General features: G+C 47.3%; 1 protein-coding gene across 3 annotated transcripts in view; it reads right to left on the reverse strand.

Moving 5' to 3' along the window:
• Cnbd2 (cyclic nucleotide binding domain containing 2) overlaps positions 1-18342 on the reverse strand; it is a 63848-nt gene that overhangs the window by 22149 nt on the left and 23357 nt on the right. For 2 of the 3 annotated variants that reach the window (XM_087911069.1, XM_087911071.1), the window contains 5 exons: positions 15600-15653; positions 13262-13425; positions 11613-11769; positions 11010-11161; positions 8352-8490 (listed from right to left, as the gene is read on the reverse strand). In XM_087911069.1, the coding sequence (XP_087767195.1) occupies positions 8352-8490; positions 11010-11161; positions 11613-11769; positions 13262-13425; positions 15600-15653 (666 nt within the window). The remainder of the gene's footprint in view (positions 1-8351; positions 8491-11009; positions 11162-11612; positions 11770-13261; positions 13426-15599; positions 15654-18342) is intronic. The other variant, XM_087911070.1, reaches the window with a different exon arrangement.

Consider the following 18342-nt stretch of genomic DNA (forward strand, 5'->3'; position numbering starts at 1 on the left):
AACAAAAACAAACCACCTAGATTCCCAAGGATGATGTTCACCTCTCAGCTAACTGTAGCAAAGACAAAAGAAGAAGAGGAAAAGGTGTGGTGGTACACCCTTAATCCAGGAATTTAGGAGGCAGAGGCAGTCAGATCTCTGAGTTCAAGGCCAGCTTCATCTATATTGCAAATCCCAGGCCATCCAGGGCTACACAGTGAGAGTTTGTCTCAAAAGACCAACCAACAAAAAGACATCTGGCCAAACATATAATCCTATACTATTGCTTAGAATATTAGTCTATGCTAATTCTTTATTTGTATGTGTGTACATGTTTGTGTGTGTATATATGTATGTGTGTGTGCATCTGCACACACATGCTCAAGCATGTGGAGGCCAGAAGACGATATCAGGTGTCTTCCTCAGTCATTCTCTACCATATTTTTACAAGATGGGTCTCTCAGTTAGCTTAGAGCTGATTCATTAGACTCCCTGTAAGCGGAGATTGTGCCTGTGTTTCCCAGCCAGCCAGACCCAAATAATCACAAAAAAACTATATTAATTACAATACTATTTGGCCGATGGCTCAGGTATATTTCTAACTAGCTCTTACATCTTAAATTAACCCATTTCTATTAATCTGTATAGCACCACAAGGCTGTGACCTACCGGTAAGGTTCTGGTGTCTTTCTCCTTCTGTAGCTACATGACATCTCTCTGAATCTGCCTACTCTCTATATGTCTGTTCAAATTCCCCACCTGGCTTTATTCTGCCCTGCCATAGGCCAAAGCAGTTTCTTTATTAACCAATGATAATAAAACATATTAATAGCATACAGAGGGGAATCCCACATTATCTCCCCTTTTCTGTCTAAATAAAAAGAAAGGTTTCAGCTTTAACATAGTAAAATTACATATAACAAAACAGATTTCAACAAGAATTAGTTACAATATTTGTAAGTCTAAAGTTTCATATCTAATTTATCTTTTATCATACCTAAGAAAAACTATAACTATCTGTCTTCATCTCCATCAAAGACCCCAGGAGGATACAATATTATCCAAGTAAACAGGAAATGCATTGTAAGCAACTTCCAAAACTCTAGAACTGACAGAGTTTGGGTGCTGGGACAGTAACCCAAAGTTCTTCTGTAATGTTGGAGCACCCATCTTCAGCCTACAAGCCCATAGTTTCCAGCAGACTTTTCCATGAAGCAGGAAATCTGAAGGTTGTTTTGCCTATATTGGCAGTTTGTCAGTCACTTTCTTCTGTGTCCTGCAGAATGTCTAACAGACTCTTTCATGAAGCAGAACCCAAAAGGACTGACTCACCTTCTTTAGGCAAGTTCAGCAGTCACTTTTCTATGGGTCCTGCATGTCCAGTTTATATAACATACCATCAAGCAGTCCAGTCAAGAGCAATTTCTTGCCCAAATGGATAGCCTTGTCACATTGAAGACAAATTCCATAACGAGTTTCTTCAATGTATATCAACCTCTTGAAGCAGATTGGTGCTGCCCAAAACTGACTTGTCTCATTGGCAACAAAATGTCTAAGTTCTTAAAACCTTTTAAATGCCATATTCTGTAGGTCTTTGAAGTGTTGAAGATTATCTAAACTGAAATATATCTCTGTATATCTAGGAAACCTAACATGATTACAAGTTTGACTATTATAAATGACTATCAATCTGTAATTCCTAATTATACATTTTTAGTGAACTGTACAAACATGATACCTTAAATGAGAGCAGAAATACATATACACAGTATAAAAAAATTGACCTTAAATTTGTATCAATAGACCAAGATCCATACCAATGCAAAGTGTTTATATCAACTCCCTGACCAGGGAGCCCAGAGGCATCTTCTTGTCTCTCCTCAACATAGGCTGAGTAACAAAGAATCAGATGTATGTACTAGTGTTATTCCATCTCTAGGAGGTTCAGAAACTGGTAAAAGTACTCTATGGTTGGGTTAGAGGCAGCTCGGGGCTAGAGAGGCAGTTTGCGGCTAGAGAAGGAGCTCAGAGGTTAAGAACCCTGCTTTTCCAGAGGACCTGGGGCAATTCCCAGCACCTACATGGTAGCTAACAACTCTCTATCTACAAAACTCTAGTTCCAGGGATCCAACACCCTCTTCTGACTCCACAGGCACTGTACACAGGTGGTACACAGACATACATGCAGGCAAAACATCCATCACACAAAATAAATCTCAAAAGCAACCTGTGATGATATTGTAACAGGAGCATCTTTGGGGGAATTTTGTCTGAGAAAGGGCACAAGGACATCTTCTGGAGGTTGGAAATGTTCAATACGTCAATTTGGTTGATGATTGTCAGGTTTTGAATTCAAGAGAAAAATAGCTCAGATTGGAAAGTTCTAATTCAAGAAGACATTTTTATGCTTATTTAGTTTTATGTGAGTGTGCTTGCTTGTCTGTATCTGCATATGCAGGTGTCCTAGAAGACCAGGTGATGTCATCTGATCCCATGGAACTGGAGTTGTAGGCAGGTGTGAGCTGCCTGATGTTGGTGCTGGGAACTTGAACTCAGGTTCTCTGCAAGAACAGTCAGTGCTCTGAACCACAGAGCCATCTCTCCAGGCCCCAGAAAACGTTTTCTAAAAGATTCAGATTTGGCTGTTTCAAATTTGTCAGCATTATCTGTAAGTTTTATTTTGCTCAGCATAGCAAAGCCCCAATTTAAATTAACCCGGAAGCCTTCACCTTTCCCAAGTCCTCTGTTCTGGAAGTGGGGATGACTCAGTTCCAGGTAACTAACAGTCAGTAGAAAATGCTGGATAGAACTAGGGGAGCGCTGTCCTGCCTTCTCTGTTCTCAACCTACAGACTTATGCTACTCCCAGATGACTGAGAAAAAGTGGCAATATTTGTTGATTGTTGATGCCCTGCACAGCAAGCAACTAACATACATCTTCAGTTCTCTTTGTTTCTGTGTTTTGAGACAGGGTTTCTCTGTGTAGTCCTGGCTATCCCAGAACTTGCTCTGTAGAGTAGGCTGACCTCGAACTCACGGAGATCCATCTGCCCGTGTCTTCCTAGTGCTGGGATTAAATGCGTGTGCTACCACCATCTTCTAATTCTTACAGAGGTCACTAAAGCAGCTCCTGGGGCAGGCAGAGGGATGGGACTTCCTCAGTTTTAGATTGGACACAACCTCCTTATTTGCTTGGATCAGTTTCCTAGAAAGGGAACTTGTGATGGTCAGAGTAAGAACTTTAGAAGCCAGTCTTTAATTCCCAACATCCCCTTCTCCTGCCTTGCTGCTCTGAGAGGTTAGATCAAGATATGGGTCTCTAGGCCAAGAATGGCGGCACAGGCTGTAGTCTCGGCACAAAAAGGCTGAGGCAGGAGGATTTCAAGTTTGAGGTCAGCATTGGATACACAGAGACCCCCTGCTTCAAGAAGAAACAGAACAGGGCTGGAGAGATGGCTCAGTGGTTAAGAGCATTGTCTGCTCTTCCAAAGGTCCTGAGTTCAATTCCCAGCAACCACATGGTGGCTCACAACCATCTGTAACGAGGTCTCTTCTGACATGCAGGCATACATGCAGACAGAATATTGTATACATAATGAATAAATAAATATTAAAAAAGGAAGAAGAAGAAACAAGAACAAAGCAATCCTAACATATGTGGGGGTCCCAGACTTGAATCCCGGCACCAGAAAAAACTGCTATATTCCTTTTATTTCCTATCTTTTAGAAATCTTTTGCTTCTTAATAGGAAGTCTAAGAAATACAGAAAGGTTGAACTTAAAGGCAGGCTACTATTGGTAAGGGGACAGACATCTAGTAAGTCCTTGTGTGCCAACACTGTCCATAGGGCTTTGCCAACATTCGTTCACCATATACGTCTCACCCAAGAACCGCAGATAAGAGAGAAGCGGTGGTTCCTCTCAGAAGAGTCTCTCAGAAGTCTTTATTGCCTCTGATGCTTGCAGAGAGAGGTCCAGCCATGTGTGCCAAGTGGCCCAGAAGGGATTGATTGTGGGCATTAATTGCGTTTGAGATACCAGTGGGAATTGTATTCCCGAACCTCCCTTATAGGAAATCAGTGGCTGGCAGATGACTCCATCCTCTCATGGCAGGAAGTACAGGAGTCTGGGTGCTGAGGAAGTTTGAACAGGCGAAGAGCCAGCTACATAGCGAATGAAAGTCAGAAAAGCAGGGGCGGCTCAGTTCCTGCTAGAGGACACACAGGATCTGGTGTGCGGGTGCCTCTTCTGAATTCTCGAAGCCACAGTTGAGAATTGATACATAAACCTTCCTGTTAAAGGCTAGATTTTAGTGAAACACTGTAAGGAATAAGCTGAACTCCACTGCTGGCCCAGGGTGCCCTGCCCGCAGCCACACTCTGGCCTGTGTATTATTTCCCCTGGAGAGTTACCTGTGGCACTTAACTCCCATGCAGGTTGTGTGGTGAACCAATCTTTAGAGAGAGAGAGGAGTTTCCCTTTTAAAAAAGTAATTTAGTGTGCTTCAGAAAACTCAAGCTTTGTCAACTACCAGCCCTCCTTCCTGAACTTTTGGATTTAATAGCTCAGGGGATGCAGGGGGCTTGAGAATTTTCATATATTTTATATAAATATATGGAGAAATAACTATGGTGCATCTTGACAATGAAATATTAGTCAACACTAAAAAGAAACCAATTCAACTGGAGTTACTGGTAGCTGTGAGCCACCCTACGCGGGCACTGGGACCCCACACAGGTCCTTTACAAGAGCAGTTCATGCTCTTGACTGCTTACGCATCTCTCTAGCCCACCTTCTATTTTAAAAAAAGATTTTAATATTAAACTAATTCTTTTTCCCTTTTTTTGTTTTTGTTTGTTTGTTTGTTCTTGTTTTTGTTTTTAGAGACAGGGTTTCTTTCTCTGTAGCGTTTGGAGCCTGTCCTGGAACAGTCTGTAGAACAGGCTGGTGTCGAACTCACAGAGATCCACCTGCTTCTGCCTTCCAGAGTGCTGGGATTAAAGGCGTGCACCACCACCGCCTGGCTATTAACCTAATTCTTATTGCAAGACTTTATGAATTCAGTGGTCCCGTTTTACAGATGAAAAAATGGAGATGCAAATAGAAAAAAAGACACGCCAGCTGGCCATAGCGGCACTGATGTAATCTGTCATCTCAGGTCTGTAATCTCAGTGCTCCAGAGCCTGGGGCAGAGGACAGAACCGTTAATCCAGTCCCTTTGAATGTGTTGAGACTGGAAGCCAGTCGCTTTAATTCCAGCTCCTTGCAGCAAAGATCCTGGGTTCTTTGGGTCCCTTCTGATGGGTACGCTTAATGAGGCCGATTCCGGGAGGTGCCAGTTACCTACCCTATTACTTCTACACTGGCTGTGGGAGCGCCTTCCCCTTTGCCCTGTGTTTGGTATTTGCAGCTCAGGATCTGCTTCTGCAGGTTTCCACACCCTCCATCGCTCCACAAATCCACTGCCTACTTACCAGCCCTCCATAAATCCCTTTTGCCGAAGGTTAATTGGCCTTAATTATCCGTGACTGGGCCTGGCCCCTGAAGAACAACACTCCCCCTAGTGGTGCTGCTAAGCCTAACAACAGGGAAAATTTATGTACATGTTCACCACGTAAGTAAATGTTACCTTCAGGGGTAGAGACAGGAGGATGAAGAATTCAAGGCCACCTTGGGCTACACAGGGAGACCCTGTCTCCAGAATAAAACAAATGGTGGATGTAGAAAATGTACAATTATTGCAAACTAACCTTTTAAAGGGGGTGGCGATGTATCTCAATGGTAAATCCCTTGCCTACTGTGACGGGTCTTGGGTTCAGTTCTCAGCACGGCAGAGGTAGGGGAGTTGAGATCACTTGTACAAAATAAAACACGCACACTCTAGAAATCCCACACAGCCCTCCGGTTCTCAGTCACCTTTGACGGAGCTGTCTCACAGATCAGCCTTGATTTGACAAAGAAAGCTGAAGGCAGCATTTCCCCAGTGAGTTCATCAAAATCTCCTAGGCCATCTATTGTTCGCCCATGCTTACCCTCACATGAATGGCGCTCAGCAAATTGAGACCGCTGGTAGCTTTCACACCTGCTCATCAATGGTGCGCGTTCTGTGATGACTCAGACAATAGAGGGGCACTTGCCACAGCGCGAATGTGGAGGTCGGAGGACAACTTTGAGGGTTGGCTCTCTCCTTCCACCATGTGAATTCAAGGACTGAACTCCGGTCCTTGGGCTTAGTAGCAAGCTCCTTTACTCACTAAGCCTTCTCACTGACCCTATGGTCATTTTTGTATTTAACGCTGGCCCCGGGTTATTGAAGGTGCTGGTCATTTTAGATTTAGGCACAGAGGTCATCATAAAGAGAACTTTCCAAGTCATCTGCTCAGGAATTCACTGCTTTGTTCCACCTGCCTGTTCCGTCCTCCTCTTGGTGTCTGAAAGCAGCAGGTTCATTTCTGTATCATTACTTATTTATTTGTTATTTGTATTTTGAAACAAGGTTTCTCTGTGGAACAGTCCTGGCTGTCCTGGAACTCACTTTGTAGACCAGGCTGGCCTCGAACTCACAGAGATCCACCTGCTTCTGCCACTTGAGTGCTGAGATTAAAGGTGTGCTCCTCCACTCCCGGCCCCATCTTGACTTTCTATTTTCCACTGAGATGACCTTCTACTGTAGAATCACCATCATTGACTGTTCCAAAGTCTCTGCAAGACAAGCTGAGGTGAGCGCTCCTCCCACAGATGGGCCATGTCCTTGGTCCCCCGTTCTGCAGTGATCCCACCAGATTCTGTTTCCTCCTGGGTAAGGACAAATGCATTTGTCTCACACGTGGGACTGCAGCTCCCTGTTAGTGTCTTCACCAGGAAAATCAGGGCGTGGACACGAAGAGCCAGTGTGCTGCAGTCCCACAACAGGAACCAGACCAGGCTGGGGCTCTGCTTTTGACTAAAGGTTTCCGGAGTTGTTTGCAGGAGCTGTGTGAATCCAACAAAGCTCAGCTGTTACCCTGTGTGTCCTATTGTGTACTCTAGAATGTCTATAAATGTTGTTATTATTGATAAAGTTATCAATTAAATAAAAAATAATATGTGTAAACTCATAAAATGCCTGAAAATGTGACACTCAGCTCAGGCCAGGCCATGCAAGCCAGCTCTGGTGCATGTCAATCCTGTGCATTCCTTGCAGTTTCCCCTTCCCTAGTCCTTGGAGATCACTCCCATATACCTATCCCTCGGCACTTGGCGCTGACAACTTTGACCATGCTCCAGATCCAGTGGAGGAGACAGACGGAGAAAATGAGTCTTCTCCATCTTTGTATCCATTCACATCCTGGACCAACATCACCTTGACAAAATTGCACCAAATCTCTTTGGTGACTTACAGTGTAAGGAACTGGCAGGTCAACTCCAATCCCAGTTCTGGAGAAAGGCCTTGGAGTCAGACAGACCAGAAGTGAAGCTTGCCCCTGCCCCAACTCTGTGACTGTGGGCAAACATTTCATAGCCCTGTGCCTCAGTTTACTCTTCTGTTAAAGAAGAGGACCCTACCAACACTTGGGAGGTGACTGTGAGACCAAAATGAGACGCAGCATGTGCATCATAAACAAGAACTTAGCTGTGGCTACAGTCATCTGTAATCTTCAAGACTAAGAGCATCAAATGGAGAGCCTCAGAAATACACAAATTGTGAGTTTGAAGCTGCGTGCCCTTCTGAGTAGCATGGGTATATTTCTTGCCAGCCTACTCTGTCCTGCCTAGGACATGAACCATGGCCAATGTATCCATGCTGTATATGCTACTACCTGTGAGGTGTTTGATAGCTCTCCATTATCAGCTCAACTGCTGGAATGTCAAGTACTACGGTCAAGTAACTTTATTCTACTTAACAGTGGCCCAAAACATAAAATCTGTGGTTTTGTGATACAAATATGCTAAAGAAAGGCTATAAGTTGTTTTCTTTGTATTTCATCTTACATCATCACAAAAAGGGTGAGGGTAGAGTATTTCAGTACGTAATAGTTCTATTTCATGACAACTTAAATCTCTTACTGTGCCTAACTTATAAATCTGAACATAGGCATGTATGTAGAGAAAGAGGCAGCCCACAGAGAGTTAGATCCTACACATGGTTTCCACATTTGCAATGCATTCCCATCCCTACCTCCAACAACAGGGTCACGCTGCACCCCGAAGTTTACAGCAACCCTCTGAGGCAAGCACGCCATGCTTTGCAGTAGACCTTAAGCTGGAGCATGGAAGGTCAGACAAGGACATGAGCTGCTCGCGTTGTAGACCTGGCCCAAACCATGTCTTCCCGGCCAAAGGGCTTTAAGTTGGCCCTTCTCTTCCCAGCTTTGCCGCCTGCTCAGACTCTCACCTTGCAGATGAATACGATAAATGACGAACTCACAAAGTCTTTTGACACCAGTTGTCCATGGGAGAACTTCTCTATCCTCCCCAAGGCCACCAGCTGCCAGAGTTTCTCATCAGACCAGGACTGGAACAGATCCAACTTCCTGGGGGTGGGGGAGAGGGAAGCCTATTAGACCTTAGCACCCAATATTAGAACAGTCCAGAAAGGAGCCTTTTTCTTGGACTCTCGAGAGAATGCCTGGGGTGGAAGATTCCACCACGTCGCATGTTGCCTCACCCCAGACTGTGGTCAGCATCCTGCATTTCCTCAAGGCCCCCCTCTTCCACTGAGTGCCCCCTCCCTGTCTCCACCCAGACAACCCTGAGTTGCCCAGAACCTGGCTTCTTGCACTCTGTTCCACCATTCAGGAACCTTCTTGCTGGCTCCGTTTCTGCTACTCCCTGCAACTCTGGCTCATGAGCTCTCCCCATAGCAAGGACCATCAGCTCAGATGATTCTTTACTTCAGCACACTGGCTATTTGGTTCCCAGTCAAGGAGTGTTGCCCTAACTTTAGGTCCCAGGGGTTACACAAACCTCTAGCTGCCTCTGGCCCCTGAGCTTCAAACATTTAGCTCAGAGCCTGGGGAGAGGGGAGATGACTAGAGCCCTTTGGAGGTGTTTAAAGGCTCACTCCAAAGTGGCCATCTCTTCCCTGACCTCAGGCACCATGAGTCACACAAGTTGCTTCTCTCTATTTGGTGGCTTCATGGGGTTGCTAACAATGACAGACTTCCCTTGGTTCTAACATGTGATGGGCTCCAAACTCAACAGACTCAGGTTGACTGAGCTGGCTAACTCAAGTGGCTCAGGCATCAAACATGCCGAGTTCAATGAGTTCAATTCTGAGCATCACATGGGAGCAGGGTCCATAGCCTGACCTCAGAGGGGTATCTAGAAAGAAGGAAGAGGAGGAACATGCCAAGAAGAGCACAGCACCGACTGCGTACCATGCCCTGGACCCTCTCCTCTGTCACATCACCCCACACCACCCTTAGAGTCTGGGACAGAAGCTGGGCACTGTCCCCTTTTTGTGAAGCAAGAAGCTAAACCCCAAGATGGGAAGTCTACCCAGAGTTACCTTAGAAGCTAAGGTTGTAGATTTGTGCTGGGCCCATGTCCTGGGCTCAGAACAAAGTGATACAACCACTCCTGTACAGTGAGCTGCTAAATCACAAACAGCTAAGCTATAACATATTACTAGCTAGGCTGTAGTAATCCATTTCTCTGTCTCATATTGCATCTGATTATGTTGCTAGTTGGAACGCTCAGAATTTGCTTTGGTTCTGAGATCTATATGAGTCTCAGGTTGTTTATTTTTGCTTTGCTTTGCTCAGTTCAAATAAGCCCTGCTAAATTTAATTAGTCCATGGAATTTTCCTTTTTCTAAGCCCAAGAGTGGAGGTTGAGTGTCAGACCCATTTACCCACAGTTTGCACACCTCTCAGGACCTCCTGCCTTTTCCAGGCTCCATCCCCTCGGTGATGCTACCTCCCAGGCTCAGCCACAGGGGCTAGGCCCTCCATCAGTACATTCAGTCAACATTTATTTGATGAGCATCATGTGTGCTTAGCACCATGACAACGGGAAGATTACGATGGTGGCTAAATCTGGTCCCTGTCAGCACACTACTGTCAGATATGGCATGCAAACTATAAAAAAAAATAGTACACAATGAAGAGTCACAGTATGGACAGGGATTTTAAGGAACACAGGGTGCAGCAGTGGATAGGGCACCCTGTCTATCTGGGTGATGACAGATGGGGTACATCAGTGAAATAGGATGTTGAGACCCTGTTACTTTTAAATCAGAGACGGCATGTCATCATCCTGAGCCCTGACACTCTCATCTACACACTGAGGAAAATGTTTGGTTGAGGGGCTTCACCCCAGCCCCCTGACACCCCTTTATACAAAGAATCTGGAATGTTTAGTTGGGGGCTCCACCCCAGCCCCTGGCATCTATTTTGGAATGTTGGGCAGAAAACTCCATTCCAAGCCCCCTCCCCTGAGAGTTGCCTCAGTCCAAACTCTACCTCCGAGAAAGCCTGCCAAATGGTGTCCCCTCCCCAGGGAGGGTCAAGACCACTCCCACAGGCTATTAAACTGCCCCCCCCAGAGAATGGTCTCCTCTTTTTCCTCTTCGGTGGTCATTCTGGTTCTCCTTTCCCCACTTTGTTTCCCCAGGGGCCACCTGGGAGTGCTGGCGTTCATTAAACCTGGGCACCTTCTAATTCAGTCTAATTTGGTCTGATTGGAATTATTGCATCGGCAGAGAGGCTTGTCAGTCAAAAAAATGCTTAACAGAAAATAAACCAAACAACCTCACGGGATTGAATGTGAGACTAGATATGAGATAGGAAACAAGTACAAAACACAAGCACCCTGCCTGGCCCAGCAAGTGCTCGATCTAAGTTCTCCTCTCTTGGGTTTTAGTGTTCCACAAGGAAGGGATATCTGAGCTGAGACCTGAAGGCGTACTTGGAGTTTGGCTAGATAGAGAAGTTGGGTAGAAATGGGTATTTTAGAGTACCTCGGGCTAACAGCCACCACCAGGATATTTCTACCCAAGGGCAGTGCCAAACACAAGGAAGAGGAAAGATACTGAATGCGGGCAAGTTACCTAAAAAAATTGTAGCGATAGTAAGTTTCCTTCTGAACTTCATCGTCCAGCTTATTCGCGAGGAAATCCTCCCGGTCGACAACCAGGAACTCAGTTTCCTCCATGCAGACCACTGTGGCCCTCCTTACTGCAGTACTCAGTAGGCCCATTTCCTGGTGGGTGAACAGGGCCAAAGACAAGTGTGAAGCCACACCCAGTCCTGCCTCAGCGCCTTCCGTACTCCCACTCACCCCCAACCCCGCCACTACACGCGTTATCTGTTTGCGGAAAAGAGGCGACAGCCAGGTCTGAACAGACCGGAGGAAAGGGGGACCTGGCAAGGCCTCTCTGTGCGGTCTGTGGCGTCCCTGTGTCTGTGGGGCAGAGCAGGGAATATACTCCGTAAGTATCAGGTAAAGAGGTCAGCTTTGCACATTGCCTAGGCCAACTCATCAGCATTTCACAGGTAAGGGTCCTAGGGTGCACGGGAGCCAGTGACTTGCACCGAGGGCCAGTGACTTGCACCGAGGACAAGGCAGGCAGGGCCTGGATAAGAGGTTGGAGCAGAAGCCCTGTCTTTTCCCCAACCCCAGGCCAGGAAGTGAGGCCCTTCCCCTGACTCACCCCGAAACATCCACCCTTGTGCAGCAGCGTTGGGTGAGGGTCCAGGAAGGCACTGTTCCCATCTTCATCCTCGGTCACGGCGACCGTGCCCAGATAGATGAAATAAAAACTATTGCCTCTCTGTCCCTTCTTGACGATCACACGCCTGCGACCAAACCTGGGAAAGGTTTGACTTCTAATTAAGAAGTGCTCCCGACTCAAGGCTGCGTGCTCTGAGACGAAGACACAAACCTTGGGGTAGAGGAGACTTCAGAATGGCCGAGCCCTGTCTGTCACGCTGGACCCGACCCTCACACCTAGCCAGTCTCCTGCGAAGCAGGGGCTTCCTGGAAGCAGCGACTGCTTCCGTTTGCCTCACTGTTGGTGAAGCTTTGCATCTGTGAGCACTCGAAAGACCAGCGTTGCCCAACACAACAGACTCTAGAGAAACTGAGCAGCGATCGGCGCTGCCTCTAGGGTCGCATGGTTCTGCACCTGGCTGTGTGACTCTGAGCAGGTCATCTCCTCTTTGAACCTCAGACTCTCTTGTCTCTGAACTACAGGTTACCTGCCTAGGAACAGACGAAGGGCTGGGGACTGTTCCCAGGAGGAGGCACTAGATGCCAAGACTGACAACCCAAGCTTATGATCAAGGACCCATGTGGCAGAAACGGAGAATTCATTCCCTCAAGTTGTCTCCTGACCTCCACACAGGTGCTGTGTGTGCCCTTCCTAAATGAGAAAGAGAGAGAGAGAGAGAGAGAGAGAGAGAGAGAGAGAGAGAGAGAGAGAATCTCTCTAATAGCGCTATACCTCCCCCCCCCCCACTTAGGGTACAGACACCCAAGCCTAGTGCAAATTGGAGCTATGACCATGGCAACCATTTTAGCACCACGGGGAGGAAGGTTGGGCCTGGGGATGTGGGCCAGTCATCCCAGCTACCAAGAGGCTGAGGCAAAAATCTCTAGTTCAGGGCTTGCCTGGCCTACAGAGTGAGTTTAAAGCCAGCCAAAGGCCCTGTCTCAAAACAAAAAGTATGAAAAGGTCTAGGGGGTATTCTTCAGAACAAGAGTGTGAGGACCGAGTGCAATCCCCAGGACTAGAAGATAAACAGGGCCTACCCAGTCCTGCTTGCCCTGACACGCATAAGACTTTGCATTCAATCTCCAAAGCCAAGGGGAAAAAGGACTGGACTAAATCAGTAGGGTGAGCCCTCATGATCAAATAATGGTAGCTTCTTAAGAAGCAAGACCAAAGGATATATGTATAGGCTCCCTGACTTTCACCGTATGATGTTTGGGGCTCTGGCAGCCAAATGTGGCTCCTTGTCCTTGACCCAGACCATAGGCCAAAAGCCTCTCTCCTTTGTAACTAGCCCAACGGTAGCATTATTAGCCACAGAGAATGGACTAAGACCCAGTGACTCGATTGAGTTGTCTCCCTCCCTGCCCCTCGTTTCTGCATCTGAAAAGTATTGGAGTTGGACTAGATTGGTTCAGAAGCCCCTGTCAAATCATCAGATCCCATGACACCCAGCAAGTGACTGAGCTTTTTCTGCTGCCCTCACCAAGGAGCCTCACCAAGTGACCAGCCACGCCTTTCCCACCTGGGGTCCTCCTGCCTAGTCCCACCCTAGTCTAGGAGCCAGGGGCCCTGTGCCTCTCACCGACCTTTCAAAGCGCATGACCTTGGCCAGGAGCAGCTGCAGGGCCTCTGTATAGTTGCGGTAGCAATCTAGAACCTGAAGAACATTGCAGAGCGCTTGGATCTCCTCATCTGTCCTCCAGGATGGCTTCTTCTGGGTGATATAAATGGCCCTTGGAGGGAAGTGCCCCTGGGGAGACATGGCCAGAGGGTTTTAGTTGGCAACTCTCCATAATCTTGCTACATGCTCGCCTGTTCTATGCACAGTAACGCCTAACATGGACTGAGAATCATGTGCCAACCGTTGGAGTGAGCATCTATACACCCATCTCACTGCATCTGCACCTAGCCCAAGAATCCTATCACCAGCTCCTATTTGGTGAAGAAACTCAGAAAATAAGTAGATCTGCCACCTGCCAAGGCAGGGGATGGGGCTATCCTTGCGACAGGAACTCATGGTCCCCAGATAGATCTGTCACCTGCCAAGGCAGGGGATGGGGCGGTCCTTGTTTCAGGACCTCATGATCCCCAGATAGATCTGCCACCTGCCAAGACAGGGGATGGGGCGGTCCTTGCTTCAGGACCTCATGGTCCCCAGATAGATCTGCCACCTGCCAAGGCAGGGGATGGGGCTATCCTTGCATCAGGACCTCATGGTCCCCAGCTAGATCTGTCACCTGTCAAGGCAGGGGATGAGGCAGTCCTTGCTTCAGGACCTCATGGCCCCCAGATAGATCTGTCACCTGCCAAGGCAGGGGATGGGGCGGTCCTTGCTTCAGGACGTCACGTCCCCAGCACAAGCACACTGCAGCTGGGGCAGAGCTGTCCTTGTCTCAGCTACCATGTTGTTCTATGCAGTCAAGTCTCATTGGACTGCCACTGTCTATAGGCCTTGCCAGCCACTGCGGGTATCCCTTCTGAAGTCCTCTTCCTTTTCTTGACTCCTATGCACAGTGTGTCCCTCAAGTCTAGAGTTCTGTGGTGTTTAGAGAGGTACCTGGTTTCCCCTGTGTGAATCAGGGCAAAATTTTGGTAACCCTTTCCTGCCTAGTGTCAGGCATTGGCTCCTCTGAAGAAACACAGAACTTAGGATTCCTTATTATGCTTCACCAATGAGGGAACATGAGAAATTAGACTGTGTCCAAGAGAGCCAAGGAACAGAACCCACACCTCCAAGGGGTGTGGCCATGGGATGGGCATAGGTGGCAATAGCACCAGTTAAGAAGTTCTATTCTCCCTCTTTTCTCAGAGAAGAGCCCACATGGGCTACAGACCTCGGTCAAGTCAGATCTGAACCAGGGAGAATGTGACTGGTTCCTATAAATAGACAGGATCCTTTATATTTAAAATTGGATACTAAATTTTTACTTAATATTCAGGATTTGGTGGTTAGAGGACAGAAAAGTGCCAGGTGTGGTGGCACATGCCTTTAATTCCAGTACTTGGGTTGGGAAGCAGAGGCAGGCAGAACTCTGTGAGTTCAAGGCCAGCCTGGTCTACAAAGCGAGTTCCAGGACAGATAGGGCTACACAGAGAAACCCTGTCTCAAAGCACCAAAAAAGAAGAAGAAGAGGAGGAGGAGGAGGAGGGGGGGGGAGGAGGAGAAAGAGGAAGAAGAAGAGGGGGAAGGGAGGAGGAGGAGGGGAGGAAGAAGAGGGAGAATGAGAGGGAGAGGGAGGAGGAGGAGGAGGAGGAGGAGGGGGAGAGGGAGAAGAAGAAGAAGAAGAAGAAGAAGAAGAAGAAGAAGAAGAAGAAGAAGAAGAAGAAGAAGAAGAAGAAGAAGAAGAAGAAGAAGAAGAAGAAGAAGAAGAAGAAGAAGAAGAAGAAGAAGAAGAAGAAGAAGAAGAAGAAGAAGAAGAAGAAGAAGAAGAAGAAGAAGAAGAAGAAGAAGACCACATCACACAGGCAAAGACCCACACAGATATACAGGCCTTCTCTTGTCAGAGCAGGACTACCATTTAAAGGACATCCAACACAAGAGGGGACATGTATGTCAGCATCCCTCAGAGAGCTCAGCGCCAAGCCAGAATTCACCAACAGGCCCACCACCTGGTTTTGTTCTCTGATTGGCTCTATCACATAGTCTGTTCTGTTCTCTGCTGATTTCCCGTAAGTCCAAACCCAGAAACTCCCCCAGATTGGCCCTCCCCAGTTAAACAGTGGCAACACGGTTGGTATGCCAGGGCTGGGGAAGAGGGGGGCAGGATCGCTGTGATCAGAAATGGAATGGCTCCTTCAAAGTGCCGCCAGTGCTGACAGAACCTGGACTAAAACCATCTTCGTGCGGGGCTTCTTCCGGACCGAAACAGACAGAAGGGCAGACCCTCCCAAGTCCCACACAGGGAGAAGTCCCGCCCCACACACCTCCTCTGCAGCAAATTCCAAGGTATCAAACGAGATCCGGCATTGCTTCCTTTTCTGAAAGAAAAGAAGTAGAGAATGAAGAAACAGTAAAACTGCCCCTGGAGTTCTGCACGGGAAACCCTGTCTAAGTGAGTCACCGTGGTAGAAGGAAGCTATGGGAAACCTCCAACCAGCTGGCCCTTTATCACCTCTGTCCCAAACCCCCACACCCCCTACTCAGCCCTAAGGCAGCATCTGAGGGAAGGAAGGGGTAGAGAGAAGGAAATGGCAGTAGGAAAAACAAGAATAAGAGAAAAGGAAGAGGGGAAAGAAACAAACATACTGGATCGCACAGAAGTGGGAGAAAGGAACAAAATCTGGGGCAGGTGAAGTCAAGCTTTGTAAGTTTCTTTTTTACATTTTATTTTCTTTTTTCAAAGATTTATTTATTTATGCATAGTGTTGTTTGCATATATTCCTGCAGGCCAGAAGAGGGCGCCAGATCTCATTACAGATGGTTATGAGCCACCGTGTGGTTGCTGGGAATTGAACTCAGGACCTCTGGAAGAGCAGGCAAGGCTCTTAACTGCTGATTCATCTCTCCAGCCCCCAATCTTTGTTAAGTTTCTATAGTAACTCAAACATGGTACATCTTCCATCTATCCCTCCGTTTAATCAACAGGTGAAAGTTGGTTTTGTCAATAGGAAAGAATTGTTTTTATCAAGTCCTATACTGAAAAAACACATAGTAAGTGGCCAGCCGGGTGATGATGGCACATGCTTTTAATCCTAGCACTTGTTTCTGGAAGTAAGCTCAGATAAACTCAGTGGTTCACCAAGCTACTGTTGAGTGGGGTCGGTCGGTGCTTTGCTCTGCTGTTGGTTTCCTAACTAGAGCAGGTAGGCATTTGTCTGTGTCTCTCTAGGAGAAGTTTACGTGACACAGCCTTCCCCACGTCCCCTTTTCTTTACTAAACTCAAGCGGCACTCCTCAGGGAAGCTCACGAAGGAAGAGAGAGATGCTCAGAAATACAATCACCTACTCCACAGAGAACTAGCCTCTGGCTCTCCTCACCTGGCCCTGTATTCCAGCCCAGCTCTTTGGTTGACAGCTACGTGACCCCTCTAGTGGCCACCTCAAGGTTTCTTCTCTGCTGGAGGCCACTTGTCTGAGTACTGTGGTGAGGTCTGACCTCATACTCCCCTGGCATCAGCCCCGGCTCTGAGTCTTCTGTTTCCCGTTGACCAAGTGTCAGCCCCAGTCTTTCCTGCTGTCACCCTGAGAAGTAGGGCAACCTTGAAAGCAAAGCTGAGTTTCATCCTATCTCTCCCTATCTCATGGCCAGTGACAGGCCTGAAGACCTGCTGGGTTTGACCAGCACAGCCAGATAAACACATTGGAATGTCTTTAGGAGAGTGTGCCCTGCCCCTCCAGCCAGTCCAGAGGTTCCAGCTCCTACTATAGCTTAATTTACTAATTAGATTACTGTCTCAAAAAAAAAAGGTGAAAGTCCTATCCCTCACTGTCCATCTCCTTGCCCTCCATCCTTCAGAAATCATTCTGGGGCATTTCTTGGAATATAATGTTAGCTGCAGAAGGCGGAGGGTTAGGTCTAGTCAGTCATGGCTCAAGAGGAAAATGGGCATGGCTGGTCTACATACTGAGCTGGGAAAATACTGAACCTGGAGTGAATGGAGACACACCAAATACCTATGAAGATATCTTTGGGGAAATGGAAAATTTATCAGAATGGTGGCTGTGGTGACTGTACTGAGAATGGCTGCCGTGGAGCTGTATGTTCGAATACAAGGGCTTCAGTTGGTGGAACTGTTTGGGAAGGATTGGAGGAGGTGGGTCTTTGAGAGTGGGATTTTGAGTTTTCAAAAGGACTCCTGCGATTTCCAGTGCTCTGTCTCTGTGTCCTACTTGGGGATCAGATATGAGCTCTCAGCAGCTGCTGCAAGCACCATGCCTGCCTGCCTGCCTGCTGCAGCATCATGCCTGCTTGCCTGCTGCAGCATGGTGCCTGCCTGCCTGCCTGCTGCAGCACCATGCCTGCCTGCTGCCATGCTCCCTGCCGTGATGGCCATGAGCTTCTGTAAGTTGCTTTGGTCATTATGTCTTATCACAGCAACACAAACATAAGACAGTGGCCGACCAACCACTATTTCTAAAACAAACAAAAAAAAAGAGTTCATGATTTACTATTGAGATAAGGTATTTTAAGCTGGGACCTTCTTTATCCTGAAAATGGGATCAGCACAGCAAACAGGGTCCTGAAAATGTCTCCTTCCTTTGGTAAAGAGAGCATAGGCACCTTAAAACACTCAGAAAAATCCAGGTTCTGCTGTGACCCCTCTAATTTCTTCAGGCTCTTGTGATTGCTGGCAGAATGTAGTTTTTGTTTTGTTTGTTGTTGTTGCTTTTAACGTGTATTCACATTTTTCCTGCCTGTATGTCTGTGTGAGAGTAGCAGATCCCTGCAACAGGAATTGCAGATAGTGTAAGCTGCTATGGGGTTGCTGGGAATTAAACCTGGGTCCTGGAAGAACGGTCAGTGATCTTAACTACTGGGCCATCTCTCCAGCCCAGTGGCAGTGTGGGAGAATTGTCTGTATTCTGTCAATCATATTTTAATAAAACGCTGATTGGCCAGGCAGGCAGTATAGGCGGGAAAGCTAGACAGGAAGTAGGGGTGGAGCAAAGAGACTGGGAGTATTCTGGGACACAGGAAGCTCTCTTGCCACTCCTGCGCAGACCACC

This window comes from Myodes glareolus, chromosome 10 (genome assembly GCF_982192425.1).
Source record: "Myodes glareolus chromosome 10, mMyoGla1.1, whole genome shotgun sequence".
Taxonomy (NCBI): Eukaryota; Metazoa; Chordata; class Mammalia; order Rodentia; family Cricetidae; genus Myodes; species Myodes glareolus.